At 39.7% G+C, this 18,328-nt stretch overlaps 1 protein-coding gene across 2 annotated transcripts in view; it reads right to left on the reverse strand.

The window, feature by feature from the left end:
- Window positions 1-18,328, reverse strand: part of TPGS2 (tubulin polyglutamylase complex subunit 2) — a 167,224-nt gene that overhangs the window by 63,333 nt on the left and 85,563 nt on the right. For both annotated transcript variants that reach the window (XM_053701050.1, XM_053701049.1), the window contains exon 4: window positions 3,387-3,474. In XM_053701050.1, coding sequence (XP_053557025.1) covers window positions 3,387-3,474 — 88 coding nt within the window. The remainder of the gene's footprint in view (window positions 1-3,386; window positions 3,475-18,328) is intronic.

Here is an 18,328-nt window from a genome sequence, read left to right on the forward strand (position 1 = left end):
TCACTACCTATGTATGTCAGCAAATTGGGTTTAATCACAAATGAAGTTTTCAGCTGAGACCAGAGACCTCCCTTGTTTCTATTATTTTGCCTCACTTATGTACATGTAAATGTCATATTGCCTCATCTTATGTATGTGTTACTGTCATATCGCTTTATCTTATGTATGTGTTACTGTCATATCGCTTTATCTTATGTATGTGTTACTGTCATATCGCCTCATCTTATGTATGTGTTATTGTCATATCGCCTCATCTTATGTACATGTAACAGTCATATCGCCTCATCTTATGTATGTGTTACTGTCATATCGCCTCATCTTATGTATGTGCTATTGTCATATTGCCTCATCTTATGTACATGTTACTGTCATATCGCCTCATCTTATGTATGTGTTATTGTCATATTGCCTCATCTTATGTATGTGTTACTGTCATATCGCCTCATCTTATGTATGTGCTATTGTCATATTGCCTCATCTTATGTACATGTTACTGTCATATCGCCTCATCTTATGTATGTGTTATTGTCATATTGCCTCATCTTATGTACATGTAACTGTCATATTGCCTCATCTTATGTATGTGTTACTGTCATATCGCTTTATCTTATGTATGTGTTATTGTCATATCGCCTCATCTTATGTACATGTAACTGTCATATTGCCTCATCTTATGTATGTGTTACTGTCATATCACCTCATCTTATGCACATATAACTGTCATAGCACCTCATCTTATGTACACGTAACTGCCATATCGCCTCACTTACATACAAGTTACTGTCATATCACCTCATCTTATGTACATGTTACTGTTATATCACCTCATCGTATGCACATCTAACTGTCATAGCACCTCATCTTATGTACAGGTTACTGTCATATCACCTCATCTTATGTGCATGTTACTATCATATCGCCTCATCTTATGTACTTTACTATCATATCACCTCAGCTTATTTACATGCAACTGTCATATCACCTCATCTTATGTATATGTGTTACTGTCAAATCACCTCATCTTATGTACATGTAACTGTTACTATTACCTCATCTTATGTACATGTAACTGTTACTATTACCTCATCTAATGTACATGTAACTGTTACTATTACCTCATCTTATGTACATGTTACTGTCATATCACCTCACTTATGTACATGTTACTGTCATATCACCTCATCTTATGTACATGTTACTGTCATATCGCCTCATCTTATGTATGTGTTACTGTCATATCGCCTCATCTTATGTATGTGTTACTGTCATATCACCTCATCTTATGCACATCTAACTGTCATAGCACCTCATCTTATGTACACGTAACTGCCATATTGCCTCATCTTATGTACATTTTACTGTCATATCACCTCATCTTATGTATGTTTTACTGTCATATCACCTCAACTTATGTATGTTTTACAGTCATATCACTTCATCTTATGTGCATGCTACTGTCATATCGCCTCATCTTATATACGTGTTACTGTCATATCACCTCAACTTATGTACGTGTTACTGTCATATCACCTCACTTATGTACATGTTACTGTCAAATCGCCTCATCTTATGTACATGTTACTGTCATATCGCCTCATCTTATGTACATGTTACTGTCAAATCGCCTCATCTTATGTACATGTTACTGTCATATCGCCTCATCTTATGTACATGTTACTGTCAAATCGCCTCATCTTATGTACATGTTACTGTCATATCGCCTCATCTTATGTTCATGTATATGTCATATCGCCTCAAACTAGCAGCTTTGCCTTATTTCCACTGTGTACATTTGTCAAAAAGTAAAAAAAAAAAAAAAGAAGCAGTTTAGAAGGCCACAACAAAATAAGGTATCTCTAACCTAAGGGTTAATAAACCAACTACTATTTAATCTACTATCCATATTGGGGAGGAGGGCTTAAAACCCTGTTTATTTAGCCTATATGGTTTGATTTTACCATGTCTAATGGGAGTTTATTCCATGAGTCTCCATCTCTGTAAAGAAGTACTTCTGCAAATTACTCCTGTAACTACTACCCTTAAACTTAAAATCAAGACATCTTGTTATGGAAATGCTCATAAGCCTCAGCTTTACTAAACTACTTTATATATTTTAGAGTTTCTATCGTATCACCGCTTTCACTCCTCTTCTCCGTGCTATACTTATACATTGAGCCTTTCCTGGTAAGTTTTATTTTTTAGACCATGTACAAATTTTAGTAGCCTCATTTGAACATATTCCAATTTATTTATGTTCTTCTGGAAATACGGCATTGAGCACTGTACACAATATTCAAGATAAGGACTAACTAGCGATCTGTAAAGGGGCATAAAAACTGTACTATTTCTTCTGGTAATACCGCTATATATACACCCAAAAATTCTGTTGGCCTTTTGTGCTGCAATACTACATTATAATACCACTGCAATACTACTAAAATTAAAATAACTCATTCCTCATTTGTAACAGCCAGTAAAAAAGGTAATTAAGTCTGTAATTAACCTTCAAATTTTTCTTATCTAGATGGAAATTCTTCCCTGTAGCCCTTTGCTAATAAATAAGTTAAACAAAACAGGTCCCAGAACTAACCCCTGAGGAACACCACTAGTAACTGCTCCCTCTACTAAAAGCACTTAATTTAAGCCACTTACTATTTAGTCTATGGTCCATATTGAGGGATAATAATCAATTTATTATTTAACCTGCAGTCTACAGTCTACATCGGGGAGTTAAAAAACACAGTTACTATATGTTAGAGATGTGTATTCGTTTTGTTACAAATGCAAATTCATAATGAAAATTGGATATTTGTTTCATTTTAACAAAACTAATCATTGAACCAATGTAGCAACAAAATTTAAATGAAACGAAAAATAATTTGTTTTCTTTAAATTACTTTTAAGGGGTTAATACTTACCTTTAGCTCGCTGGAGAGCCGCACTAATCCTGTCCTCTTCTTCACAGAACCCCAGCTGCGCTAACAGGAGGTTGAGTGCAGTAGTTCCCAAGAGCAGCACTAATGGGGAAGGTAGTGGAAGCTGCCCGTGCTAAGCCACCGATTAGCGCAGCCGTGATTCTGTGAAGAAGATGAGCAGGTTAGTGCGCTCCCAGAGTGCAAAATATAAGTATAAAGCTACAGGTGAACTTTTTCACCTGTAGATTTTAAACATTTACATTAAAAAACAAATGTAAAATGTTTAACGAATATTCAGTATTTGTTGTGTTTTAAATAAACAAATACCGAAAAGTGCAGCCAATGAATATTCGGGGGGGGGGGGGGAATCCTCAAATATTTTTCACGAAAGATTTGAACAAACCAAATTTTTCATGGCTGCGCATCTCTTCTATATATTCAATATATATTTTTTTCTGTAAACAAACTGACCATCAATCTTCACGTTCCAAGTCATCTGGAAGCCGTCGGTCATCAGATAAAAGTTCTTTAAATCATCCGGCAACGTGCAGGAGTTTTTCTGAAAGATAATTAATACATTAAAGACATGTTAAAAAACCTCTAAAAGCAGTTCAGAGTTCCATTAAATGATAAATCTGTATGAGTTCTGGTCAGGAATATAATAGTAGACACATGTAACCTCATATTGATAGCTCAAGTAGCTACTTTACAACACGGTGTAATCTAATGACTCGCCCAGGTCCCTTGTGGTAAAGCAGGGGTATCAAGATCATTGTATCCGGGGGCTACTGGCCAAGTGTTGTTCTCCCATGGGGGCCACTTGAACAGAGCGAGACCTCGAACTGGAAATACTAGAAACTGGTAGTGACATTTACTTAAGTAGTAGTGCATGGTAGGCGCTGTAGCCCACTATAGACAGACACAGTGTATATTTATCTTGTGAGAGAAGTGATCATTCTGCAACTGAATAAGCAGTGCATCCTGGGAGTCTACACTGGACAATGCTTGCCTTTATATTTATCTTGTCGGTGCCTATATAGAACATCAACTTGCTACACTTCTTAGAACCTTAAAACGTTGATGGGGCCAAATGAATCATTTACCTAATAAACAAGGGAGGGCCAGATTAAACTATTTTGAGGGCCGCATATGGCCCCAGGGCCGGTACTTTGAGACCACTGTGGTACAGCCTTGCTCACAAGTTAAAGGACCACTAAACTCAGAATTAAAGTTTTAACCAACTTTCCATTTCACATCCATTATCTAAATTTATATATGTACACTTTCTGAGGCACCAATTCCTACTGAGCATGTGCAAGATTCACAGGATATAGTATATGCATTCTGTGATTGGCTGACGTCTGTCACATGATGCAGTGGTGCTATTCTACTTTGTTGTTTTTTTATTTTTTCAGATGCAGTGTCAGCATGAAGACAGGGAAGGAGGAGTTAAACTACCCCAGACTTGTCCATCCGGGGTGATTGACAAGTCTTAGTCTCTTACAATTGGCGCCAGAACAGGGGGGGGCAGGTATATGCAATTTAAAAAGAAGTGAAGAGGGCGCTCAACAGCCAACACACTAACAGTATAATAGAGCTGATTCTAGCTGACACACTAACAGTATAATAGAGCTGATTCTAGCTGACACACTAACAGTATAATAGAGCTGATTCTAGCTGACACACTAACAGTATAATAGAGCTGATTCTAGCCGACACACTAACATTATAATAGAGCGGATTCTAGCCGACACACTAACAGTATAATAGAGCTGATTCTAGCTGACACACTAACAGTATAATAGAGCTGATTCTAGCTGACACACTAACAGTATAATAGAGCTGATTCTAGCTGACACACTAACAGTATAATAGAGCTGATTCTAGCTGACACACTAACAGTATAATAGAGCTGATTCTAGCTGACACACTAACAGTATAATAGAGCTGATTCTAGCTGACACACTAACAGTATAATAGAGCTGATTCTAGCTGACACACTAACAGTATAATAGAGCTGATTCTAGCTGACACACTAACAGTATAATAGAGCTGATTCTAGCTGACACACTAACAGTATAATAGAGCTGATTCTAGCTGACACACTAACAGTATAATAGAGCTGATTCTAGCTGACACACTAACAGTATAATAGAGCTGATTCTAGCTGACACACTAACAGTATAATAGAGCTGATTCTAGCTGACACACTAACAGTATAATAGAGCTGATTCTAGTTGACACACTAACAGTATAATAGAGCTGATTCTAGCTGACACATTAACAGTATAATAGAGCTGATTCTAGCTGACACACTAACAGTATAATAGAGCTGATTCTAGCTGACACACTAACAGTATAATAGAGCTGATTCTAGCTGACACACAAACAGTATAATAGAGCTGATTCTAGCTGACACACTAACAGTATAATAGAGCTGATTCTAGCTGACACACTAACAGTATAATATAGCTGATTCTAGCTGACACACTAACAGTATAATAGAGCTGATTCTAGCTGACACACTAACAGTATAATAGAGCTGATTCTAGCCGACACACTAACAGTATAATAGAGCTGATTCTAGCTGACACACTAACAGTATAATAGAGCTGATTCTAGCTGACACACTAACAGTATAAAAGAGCTGATTATAGCTGACACACTAACTGTATAATAGAGCTGATTCTAGCTGACACATTAACAGTATAATAGAGCTGATTCTAGCTGACACACTAACAGTATAATAGAGCTGATTCTAGCTGACACACTAACAGTATAATAGAGCTGATTCTAGCTGACACACTAACAGTATAATAGAGCTGATTCTAGCTGACACACTAACAGTATAATAGAGCTGATTCTAGCTGACACACTAACAGTATAATAGAGCTGATTCTAGCTGACACACTAACAGTATAATAGAGCTGATTCTAGTTGACACACTAACAGTATAATAGAGCTGATTCTAGCTGACACATTAACAGTATAATAGAGCTGATTCTAGCTGACACACTAACAGTATAATAGAGCTGATTCTAGCTGACACACTAACAGTATAATAGAGCTGATTCTAGCTGACACACAAACAGTATAATAGAGCTGATTCTAGCTGACACACTAACAGTATAATAGAGCTGATTCTAGCTGACACACTAACAGTATAATAGAGCTGATTCTAGCTGACACACTAACAGTATAATAGAGCTGATTCTAGCCGACACACTAACAGTATAATAGAGCTGATTCTAGCTGACACACTAACAGTATAATAGAGCTGATTCTAGCTGACACACTAACATTATAATAGAGCTGATTCTAGCTGACACACTAACAGTATAATAGAGCTGATTCTAGATGACACACTATATACATTATAATGAAATGACATATTTAATATAAACATATATTTGAAATCCACATTATACAAAGAAAAAACAGTAATATATCAATGTTAAGAATAGATGAATAGGGACTTCTCCCTATATATTTGCCAGCATATAGTATTGAACCAATCCAAAAAAATTGTCTTTTGTATTTCAGATGGAACATTAAATTTTAAACAGCTTTCCTTTTTTGCTTATTTCAACTAATTTGCTTAATTCTCTTGGTATCGTTTGTTGAAAAGTAAAGGCTCAGAACTAGCTGCTTATTGGTGACTGCACATATATGCCTCTTGTGACTGACTTACTGATATGTTCAGCTAGCTCCCAGTAGTGCATTGCTGCTCCTTCAAGAAAAGATACCAAGAGAATAAAGCATTATAACAGATGTTAATTAGAAAATGGTTTACAATTGTATGCTCTGAAACATGAAAGAAATAAAATTTGGTTTCATGTCCCTTTAACCCCTTAAAGACCAAGGACGTGTTAGGCAAGTCCTACAAGAAGTGTCAGTTAATGACCAAGGACGTGCCTGGCACGTCCTCTGGGGTTTCAAGCGGTGGAAGCGATCGTGATCGCTTCCATCCGCTTTCAAGGTATTGCAGTGATGCCTCGATATTGAGGAATCACTGCAATACCTTTTTTTAAGCATCCACTCTGTGGCCCTCTCTGCATCGGCCAGCAATGGTGCCAATCAGGGCTAAGGGGGTATCCTATATTTAATATAGAGAGAAAAAATACCAGGATATATATTAATACCCTAGAACAGCAAGGGATTCAAAGAGGCACACAAAAAAGAACTTTTCAAATACACAATTTATTTCCCAAAATACAATTTAGTATAAAAAGTATTATCTGTCAGTGTCAAACACCACAGCAGAAAGCGAATTCTAACTTAAAACATTTAAAGTGCAAAGTAACCTAATTCTCTCCCTGTTCTATGTCAAGATAATGCACCACTAAATGAAGGGGTTAATCAACACAGATAATGTGCAACCTAAGTATATAATTAACCAACTGTCAGGACATATGTTAACTAGGCAGCATGCATATATACATAAATAACTACAGTCCATACATAAATGTGATATGGGTTTTGTTTGTAGTGCTTAAACGCTCTTGTGATATACAAGCACATCTCCTCAATATGGCATGATTCAAACCGCAGCTATTCCTGCTGCATATATAGTCATTCACAAATGTGACTTCTTAACTGAAATAGACAGGCACTTAGCTTAGATTTTTCCGTTATGCTGTTCCCAGCGGCTTTCAGCTTGCAAGCGCTTGTGATGACTATTTTTCATGTGACGTAATCCAAAGTAGGAGTGGCGGAGCGTCACCAGGTACTGTGAGTGGCTGTAGGCGGAAGAAACCTTTTCCATAGGTCAGAGGACGCCCAGTTGAATCGACATATCGCCGTAAAGCTTGTCAAAGTTTCTGACAGGGTGAAATACCAAGATGTACCGTATACAATCACCTCTCATATAGGCAAGTCCTTACCGCATTCCAAAAGCACACTTTCAAACCGCTCACTCCACCGCCAGAGCCAAATCAGCACATAACTCAATCACTTGGACTGTACTGCTGCATATATGGAGCCAAAGTGTCTCTTTGTAAGCAGATGATTCAGGGAACAGGTTAGACTTTTGCACTGAAAATCAAGACCCAGAGTACAGTCGACTTATACCTGGGTTTCCAAACACATAGTGCCAACGCACGTTTCTCCCCCACCTCCAGTATGTGTTACAGGGGATCATCAGGGCATATAAAGTCCTCACCGGACATCCTATTTTATACAGATACCTGATTACTTACAGGTGATTCACCCAAGCAGCCTTGCAATTTCTTAAAGCTGTATTGCATTTAACCCTGTATGAGTAAAGGATAAACAACAGAGCTCTATATTGTGTTAAATACTTATTATTTGGTTCAACCTAATTCCTAGTTACCCCCAATATTTTCTACACAACAGAGATCAAATAGAATTCACCCTCAGTTCTGGCATACACTACAAACGGATGCTTAACCATTATACATAATTATTTACAAAAAGTGGGCAAATTCCAGCTTGTCATTCAGACCTTTTGGGATTCTAGTTCCCAGTCTGTAAATCCATTTGGCCTCTTTTTGTAAAAGGACCCTGTCATTATTACTACCACGTCCATTTGTGATGCCTTTATCTATGATGGTAAACTTTAATGAATCTACATTGCCATTATGTACGGTACAGAAATGTCTGGCAACATTTGTATCCCTGGAGTGAAGTATATCATCTCTATGCTCCTGTACCCGGTCCTTCACCATTCTCTTGGTTTTTCCAACATAGAAGGCCGGGCAGGAGCACCGTAGAAGATATATTACCCCTTCCGATCTGCAATTAAAGAAAAATTTTATATCAAAAATCTTTCCATCCTGGACAGAGAATTGTTTAGTGCTATCCATGTGGGAACTGTACACACAGTGCCCACATGGAAAACTACCTTTAATACCTCTGTCCTTTCTTAACCAATCCGAGGCAGAAGGACCCCTTAGGAATTGGCTTCTCACCAGTTTGTCCTTTAAGCTCTGTGCCTTCCTGGCTGTTAGGAGTGGAGAATCTCCTATCACGCTTTTAACTTTGTCATCTAGGGATAAGATGTGCCAATTTTTCTTAAAAACTGACCTAATACTCTTCCATTGATTGTAGGGATATAAGATGTGCCAATATTAGGAACCTCCTAATTGCTGTTAGGCCTATTTTATGGGGAATGGAGGAGTAGAGACCCTCCACATCTAAAGATGCCAAGATGGTCTTTTCACTTACTTGTACCCCATCTAGCTTTCTTAGTAAGTCGGCCGTGTCTTTTAAGATGTCAAAGTTAATAAAAAAAGACAAGTAGACAAGTACTTACGGCCTTTTGTATTAACTTTGACATCTTATATAAAAGACACGGCCGACTTACTAAGAAAGCTAGATGGGGTAGAAGTAAGTGAAAAGACCATCTTGGCATCTTTAGATGTGGAGGGTCTCTACTCCTCCATTCCCCATAAAATAGGCCTAAGAGCAATTAGGAGGTTCCTAGAAACTAGAGGTCCAGCATATGCTGAACACACTGAATTTGTATATTCTCTTCTTGAGTTTATTTTGAAGAATAATGTGTTCACATTTGATGGACAGGTTTTTCGAAAGCTATGTGGAACTGCGATGGGGGCAGTTTGTGCCCCCACGTATGCTTGTCTACACCTGGGCCTTTGGGAATCAGAGATTTTTGAATAACATTCAAGGATCTTTGAGGACAAAGTGCTGCTGTGGATCCGGTATGTGGACGATGTCCTTGTTCTGTGGGATGGGACAGCGGAAGAATTCAATGAATTCGTTGCTGTCCTGAACCATAATGACAAAAACATTATTTTGACATCAGAAACAAATACAACAGAATTAAACTTTCTGGATGTTACTCTGAAAAAAGAGGGTCTAAAAATAGTCACGGAAAAATATAGGAAAAAGAACGCTACTAACAACATTTTACATGCAGATAGTAGTCACCCAGAACACCTTAAAAAAGGGATTCCTTATGGTCAATTCCTCCGGTTGAGGAGGAATTGCTCTTCTTTATCAAAGTTTGACACTCATGCGTCATTGATGAAAGAGAGATTTTTAAAAAGAGGCTATTCGAATAAGTGTCTTAAGAAATCCCTCTGGAAAGCTAGAAGTATGTCTAGGGATGACCTTCTGTATCGAAATAACCCTAAAAAAGAAAAAAACATAATTTATGCTTACCTGATAAATTTATTTCTCTTGTAGTGTATCCAGTCCACGGATCATCCATTACTTATGGGATATTAACTCCTCCCCAACAGGAAGTGCAAGAGGATTCACCCAGCAGAGCTGCTATATAGCTCCTCCCCTAACTGCCATTACCAGTCATTCGACCGAAAACATGCAGAGAAAGGAAAACCATAGGGTGCAGTGGTGACTGTAGTTTAATGGAAAAATTACCTGCCTTAAAGTGACAGGGCGGGCCGTGGACTGGATTCACTACAAGAGAAATAAATTTATCAGGTAAGCATAAATTATGTTTTCTCTTGTTAAGTGTATCCAGTCCACGGATCATCCATTACTTATGGGATACCAATACCAAAGCTAAAGTACACGGATGACGGGAGGGACAGGCAGGCTCTTTATACGGAAGGAACCACTGCCTGAAGAACCTTTCTCCCAAAAACAGCCTCCGAAGAAGCAAAAGTGTCAAATTTGTAAAATTTGGAAAAAGTATGAAGAGAAGACCAAGTTGCAGCCTTGCAAATCTGTTCAACAGAAGCCTCATTCTTAAAGGCCCAAGTGGAAGCCACAGCTCTAGTAGAATGTGCTGTAATTCTTTCAGGAGGCTGCTGTCCAGCAGTCTCATAGGCTAACCGTATTATGCTACGAAGCCAAAAGGAGAGAGAGGTAGCCGAAGCTTTTTGACCTCTCCTCTGACCAGAATAAACGACAAACAGGGAAGACGTTTGTCGAAAATCCTTAGTTGCCTGTAGATAAAATTTCAGGGCACGGACTACATCTAGATTGTGTAGCAGACGTTCCTTTTTCGAAGAAGGATTAGGACACAAAGATGGAACCACAATCTCTTGATTGATATTCCTGTTAGTGACCACCTTAGGTAGGAACCCAGGTTTAGTACGCAGAACTACCTTGTCTGAATGAAAAATCAGATAAGGAGAATCACAATGTAAGGCAGATAACTCAGAGACTCTTCGAGCCGAGGAAATCGCCATTAAAAACAGAACTTTCCAAGATAACAACTTGATATCAATGGAATGAAGGGGTTCAAACGGAACCCCCTGTAAAACATTAAGAACTAAGTTCAAACTCCATGGTGGAGCAACAGTTTTAAACACAGGCTTGATCCTAGCTAAAGCCTGACAAAAAGCTTGAACGTCCGGAAATTCTGACAGACGTTTGTGTAAAAGAATGGACAGAGCTGAAATCTGTCCCTTTAAGGAACTAGCGGATAAACCCTTTTCTAAACCTTCTTGTAGAAAAGACAATATCCTCGGAATCCTAACCTTACTCCATGAGTAACTCTTGGATTCGCACCAATATAAGTATTTGCGCCATATCTTATGGTAAATCTTTCTGGTAACAGGCTTCCTAGCCTGTATTAAGGTATCAATAACTGACTCAGAAAAACCACGTTTTGATAAAATCAAGCGTTCAATTTCCAAGCAGTCAGCTTCAGAGAAATTAGATTTTGATGTTTGAAGGGACCCTGGATCAGAAGGTCCTGTTTCAGAGGTAGCGACCAAGGTGGACAGGATGACATGTCCACTAGATCTGCATACCAAGTCCTGCGTGGCCATGCAGGCGCTATTAGAATCACTGATGCTCTCTCCTGTTTGATTCTGGCAATCAATCGAGGAAGCATCGGGAAGGGTGGAAACACATAAGCCATCCCGAAGGTCCAAGGTGCTGTCAAAGCATCTATCAGAACCGCTCCCGGATCCCTGGATCTGGACCCGTAACGAGGAAGCTTGGCGTTCTGTCGAGACGCCATATCTCTGGTTTGCCCCAACGTCGAAGTATTTGGGCAAAGACCTCCGGATGAAGTTCCCACTCCCCCGGATGAAAAGTCTGACGACTTAAGAAATCCGCCTCCCAGTTCTCCACTCCCGGGATGTGGATTGCTGACAGGTGGCAAGAGTGAGACTCTGCCCAGCGAATTATCTTTGATACTTCCATCATTGCTAGGGAGCTTCTTGTCCCTCCCTGATGGTTGATGTAAGCTACAGTCGTGATGTTGTCCGACTGAAACCTGATGAACCCCCGAGTTGTTAACTGGGGCCAAGCCAGAAGGGCATTGAGAACTGCTCTCAATTCCAGAATGTTTATTGGTAGGAGACTCTCCTCCTGATTCCATTGTCCCTGAGCCTTCAGAGAATTCCAGACAGCGCCCCAACCTAGTAGGCTGGCGTCTGTTGTTACAATTGTCCAGTCCGGCCTGCTGAATGGCATCCCCCTGGACAGATGTGGCCGAGAAAGCCACCATAGAAGAGAATTTCTGGTCTCTTGATCCAGATTCAGAGTAGGGGACAAGTCTGAGTAATCCCCATTCCACTGACTTAGCATGCACAATTGCAGCGGTCTGAGATGTAGGCGTGCAAAGGGTACTATGTCCATTGCTGCTACCATTAAGCCGATCACCTCCATGCATTGAGCTACTGACGGGTGTTGAATGGAATGAAGGACACGGCATGCATTTTGAAGCTTTGTTAACCTGTCTTCTGTCAGGTAAATCTTCATTTCTACAGAATCTATAAGAGTCCCCAAGAAGGGAACTCTTGTGAGTGGAAAGAGAGAACTCTTCTTTTCGTTCACCTTCCATCCATGCGACCTTAGAAATGCCAGTACTAACTCTGTATGAGACTTGGCAGTTTGAAAGCTTGAAGCTTGTATCAGAATGTCGTCTAGGTACGGAGCTACCGCAATTCCTCGCGGTCTTAGTACCGCCAGAAGAGCACCCAGAACCTTTGTGAAGATTCTCGGAGCCGTAGCCAATCCGAATGGAAGAGCTACAAACTGGTAATGCCTGTCTAGAAAGGCAAACCTTAGATACCGGTAATGATCTTTGTGAATCGGTATGTGAAGGTAAGCATCCTTTAAATCCACTGTGGTCATGTACTGACCCTTTTGGATCATGGGTAAAATTGTCCGAATAGTTTCCATTTTGAACGATGGAACTCTTAGGAATTTGTTTAGGATCTTTAAATCCAAGATTGGCCTGAAAGTTCCCTCTTTTTTGGGAACCACAAACAGATTTGAGTAAAACCCTTGTCCTTGTTCCGACCGCGGAACCGGATGGATCACTCCCATTAATAAAAGATCTTGTACGCAGCGTAGAAACGCCTCTTTCTTTATTTGGTTTGTTGACAACCTTGACAGATGAAATCTCCCTCTTGGGGGAGAGAATTTGAAGTCTAGAAGGTATCCCTGAGATATGATCTCTAACGCCCAGGGATCCTGGACATCTCTTGCCCAAGCCTGGGCGAAGAGAGAAAGTCTGCCCCCCACTAGATCCGTTCCCGGATCGGGGGCCCTCGATTCATGCTGTCTTAGGGGCAGCAGCAGGTTTCCTGGCCTGCTTGCCCTTGTTCCAGGACTGGTTAGGTCTCCAGCCTTGTCTGTAGCGAGCAACAGCTCCTTCCTGTTTTGGTGCAGAGAAAGTTGATGCTGCTCCTGCTTTGAAATTACGAAAGGAACGAAAATTAGACTGTCTAGCCTTAGGTTTGGCTCTGTCCTGAGGCAGGGCATGGCCTTTACCTCCTGTAATGTCAGCGATAATTTCTTTCAACCCGGGCCCGAATAAGGTCTGCCCTTTGAAAGGTATATTAAGCAATTTAGATTTAGAAGTAACGTCAGCTGACCAGGATTTTAGCCACAGTGCTCTGCGTGCCTGAATGGCGAATCCGGAATTCTTAGCCGTAAGTTTAGTTAAATGTACTACGGCATCTGAAATAAATGAGTTAGCTAACTTAAGGGCTTTAAGCTTGTGTGTAATCTCATCTAATGGAGCTGATTCAAGTGTCTCTTCCAGAGACTCAAACCAAAATGCTGCTGCAGCCGTGACAGGCGCAATGCATGCAAGAGGTTGCAATATAAAACCTTGTTGAACAAACATTTTCTTAAGGTAACCCTCTAACTTTTTATCCATTGGATCTGAAAAGGCACAGCTATCCTCCACCGGGATAGTGGTACGCTTAGCTAAAGTAGAAACTGCTCCCTCCACCTTAGGGACCGTTTGCCATAAGTCCCGTGTGGTGGCGTCTATTGGAAACATCTTTCTAAATATCGGAGGGGGTGAGAACGGCACACCGGGTCTATCCCACTCCTTAGTAACAATTTCAGTAAGTCTCTTAGGTATAGGAAAAACGTCAGTACTCGCCTGTACCGCAAAATATTTATCCAACCTACACATTTTCTCTGGTATTGCAACTGTGTTACAATCATTCAGAGCCGCTAACACCTCCCCTAGTAATACACGGAGGTTTTCCAGCTTAAATTTAAAATTTGAAATATCTGAATCCAGTTTGTTTGGATCAGAACCGTCACCCGCAGAATGAAGCTCTCCGTCCTCATGTTCTGCAAATTGTGACGCAGTGTCTGACATGGCCCTAATATTATCAGCGCACTCTGTTCTCACCCCAGAGTGATCACGCTTACCTCTTAGTTCTGGTAATTTAGCCAAAACTTCAGTCATAACAGTAGCCATATCCTGTAATGTGATTTGTAATGGCCGCCCAGATGTACTCGGCGCTACAATATCACGCACCTCCCGAGCGGGAGATGCAGGTACTGACACGTGAGGCGAGTTAGTCGGCATAACTCTCCCCTCGTTGTTTGGTGAAATATGTTCAATTTGTACAGATTGACTTTTATTTAAAGTAGCATCAATACAGTTAGTACATAAATTTCTATTGGGCTCCACTTTGGCTTTAGCACATATAGCACAGATATCTTCCTCTGAATCAGACATGTTTAACACACTAGCAAATAAACTAGCAACTTGGAAATACTTTTCAAGTAATTTACTATAATATGAAAACGTACTGTGCCTATAAGAAGCACAGAAAAAGTTATGACAGTTGAAAATTAATAAACTGAAAAGTTATAGCATCAAATCTTTGTAAAAAACACAATTTTAGCAAAGGATTGCTCCCATTAGCAAAGGATAACTAACCCTGATAGCAGAAAAAAAATACAGAAATAAACGTTTTTTTATCACAGTCAACTACAATCTCACAGCTCTGCTGTGAGTGATTACCTCCCTCAAAACAAGTTTTGAAGACCCCTGAGTTCTGTAGAGATGAACCGGATCATGCAGGGAAGACAATAAACTTCTGACTGAATTTTTTGATGCGTAGCAAAAGCGCCAAAAAAGGCCCCTCCCCCTCACACATAACAGTGAGAGAGATCAGTAAACTGTCATAAATTAAATAAAACGACTGCCAAGTGGAAAAAAATAGTGCCCAAAACATTTTTTCACCCAGTACCTCAGAAAATTAAACGATTTTACATGCCAGCAAAAAACGTTTAACATTAATAAATTGAGTGTTATTAAAAAGCCTGTTGCTAGTCCCTGCAAATTAGGCTAAAGTTTTATGCATACAGTATAATTCCAGTGAAGTGCCATTCCCCAGAATACTGAAGTGTAAAATATACATACATGACAGCCTGATACCAGTTGCTGCTACTGCATTTAAGGCTGAGTTTACATTATATCGGTATGGCAGAATTTTCTCATCAATTCCATTGTCAGAAAATAATAAGCTGCTACATACCTCTTTGCAGATTAATCTGCCCGCTGTCCCCTGATCTGAAGTTTACCTCTCCTCAGATGGCCGAGAAACAGCAATATGATCTTAACTACTCCGGCTAAAATCATAGAAAAACTCAGGTAGATTCTTCTTCAAATTCTACCAGAGAAGGAATAACACACTCCGGTGCTATTATAAAATAACAAACTTTTGATTGAAGGTATGAAACTAAGTATAATCACCACAGTCCTCTCACACATCCTATCTATTAGTTGGGTGCAAGAGAATGACTGGTAATGGCAGTTAGGGGAGGAGCTATATAGCAGCTCTGCTGGGTGAATCCTCTTGCACTTCCTGTTGGGGAGGAGTTAATATCCCATAAGTAATGGATTATCCGTGGACTGGATACACTTAACAAGAGAAAGTGAGATTATATTTATTTCTAATTTCAACAATCAATGGAAGAGTATTAGGTCAGTTTTTAAGAAAAATTGGCACATCTTATCCCTAGATGACAAAGTTAAAAGCGTGATAGGAGATTCTCCACTCCTAACAGCCAGGAAGGCACAGAGCTTAAAGGACAAACTGGTGAGAAGCCAATTCCTAAGGGGTCCTTCTGCCTCGGATTGGTTAAGAAAGGACAGAGGTATTAAAGGTAGTTTTCCATGTGGGCACTGTGTGTACTGTGCCCACATGGATAGCACTAAACAATTCTCTGTCCAGGATGGAAAGATTTTTGATATAACATTTTTCTTTAATTGCAGATCGGAAGGGGTAATATATCTTCTACGGTGCTCCTGCCCGGCCTTCTATGTTGGAAAAACCAAGAGAATGGTGAAGGACCGGGTACAGGAGCATAGAGATGATATACTTCACTCCAGGGATACAAATGTTGCCAGACATTTCTGTACCGTACATAATGGCAATGTAGATTCATTAAAGTTTACCATCATAGATAAAGGCATCACAAATGGACGTGGTAGTAATAATGACAGGGTCCTTTTACAAAAAGAGGCCAAATGGATTTACAGACTGGGAACTAGAATCCCAAAAGGTCTGAATGACAAGCTGGAATTTGCCCACTTTTTGTAAATAATTATGTATAATGGTTAAGCATCCGTTTGTAGTGTATGCCAGAACTGAGGGTGAATTCTATTTGATCTCTGTTGTGTAGAAAATATTGGGGGTAACTAGGAATTAGGTTGAACCAAATAATAAGTATTTAACACAATATAGAGCTCTGTTGTTTATCCTTTACTCATACAGGGTTAAATGCAATACAGCTTTAAGAAATTGCAAGGCTGCTTGGGTGAATCACCTGTAAGTAATCAGGTATCTGTATAAAATAGGATGTCCGGTGAGGACTTTATATGCCCTGATGATCCCCTGTAACACATACTGGAGGTGGGGGAGAAACGTGCGTTGGCACTATGTGTTTGGAAACCCAGGTATAAGTCGACTGTACTCTGGGTCTTGATTTTCAGTGCAAAAGTCTAACCTGTTCCCTGAATCATCTGCTTACAAAGAGACACTTTGGCTCCATATATGCAGCAGTACAGTCCAAGTGATTGAGTTATGTGCTGATTTGGCTCTGGCGGTGGAGTGAGCGGTTTGAAAGTGTGCTTTTGGAATGCGGTAAGGACTTGCCTATATGAGAGGTGATTGTATACGGTACATCTTGGTATTTCACACTGTCAGAAACTTTGACAAGCTTCACGGCGATATGTCGATTCAACTGGGCGTCCTCTGACCCATGGAAAAGGTTTCTTCCGCCTACAGCCACTCACAGTCCCTGGTGACGCTCCGCCACTCCTACTTTGGATTACGTCACATGAAAAGGAGTCATCACAAGCGCTTGCAAGCTGAAAGCCGTTGGGAACAGCATAACTGAAAAATCTAAGCTAAGTGCCTGTCTATTTCAGTTAAGAAGTCACATTTGTGAATGAATATATATGCAGCAGGAATAGCTGCGGTTTGAATCATGCCATATTGAGGAGATGTGCTTGTATATCACAAGAGCGTTTAAGCACTACAAACAAAACCCATATTACATTTATGTATGGACTGTAGTTATTTATGTATATATGCATGCTGCCTAGTTAACATATGTCCTGACAGTTGGTTAATTATATACTTAGGTTGCACATTATCTGTGTTGATTAACCCCTTCATTTAGTGGTGCATTATCTTGACATAGAACAGGGAGAGAATTAGGTTACTTTGCACTTTAAATGTTTTAAGTTAGAATTTGCTTTCTGCTGTGGTGTTTGACACTGACAGATAATGCTTTTTATACTGAATTGTATTTTGGGAAATAAATTGTGTATTTGAAAAGTTATTTTTTGTGTGCCTCTTTGAATCCATTACAGTTGTAGGGTATTAATATATATCCTGGTATTTTTTCTCTCTATATTAAATATTATATTTTACTTGAAGGGTGGCACCATTAAGTATATATTTTAGCAATATTACCTACTCTCTCACGCTCTTTGTACATATATATATATATATATATATATATATATCCTTTTATTTTAGTACTGGCAGACTTTCAGCCAGTACTTAAGATGGCTGTGACAATTGTGGGGTGGGGAGATAGCTGTTTGAGAGGGGTCAGGGAGGGATCAGGGGGTGGGATGTGTCAGGTGGGAGGCTGATCTCTAAACTTTATCTAATTAACCTTACAAGTTACCTGATTAACCCATTTACTGCTGGGCATAAAAAAGTGTGATGTGCAGC

Source organism: Bombina bombina, chromosome 2 (genome assembly GCF_027579735.1).
Source record: "Bombina bombina isolate aBomBom1 chromosome 2, aBomBom1.pri, whole genome shotgun sequence".
Taxonomy (NCBI): domain Eukaryota; kingdom Metazoa; phylum Chordata; class Amphibia; order Anura; family Bombinatoridae; genus Bombina; species Bombina bombina.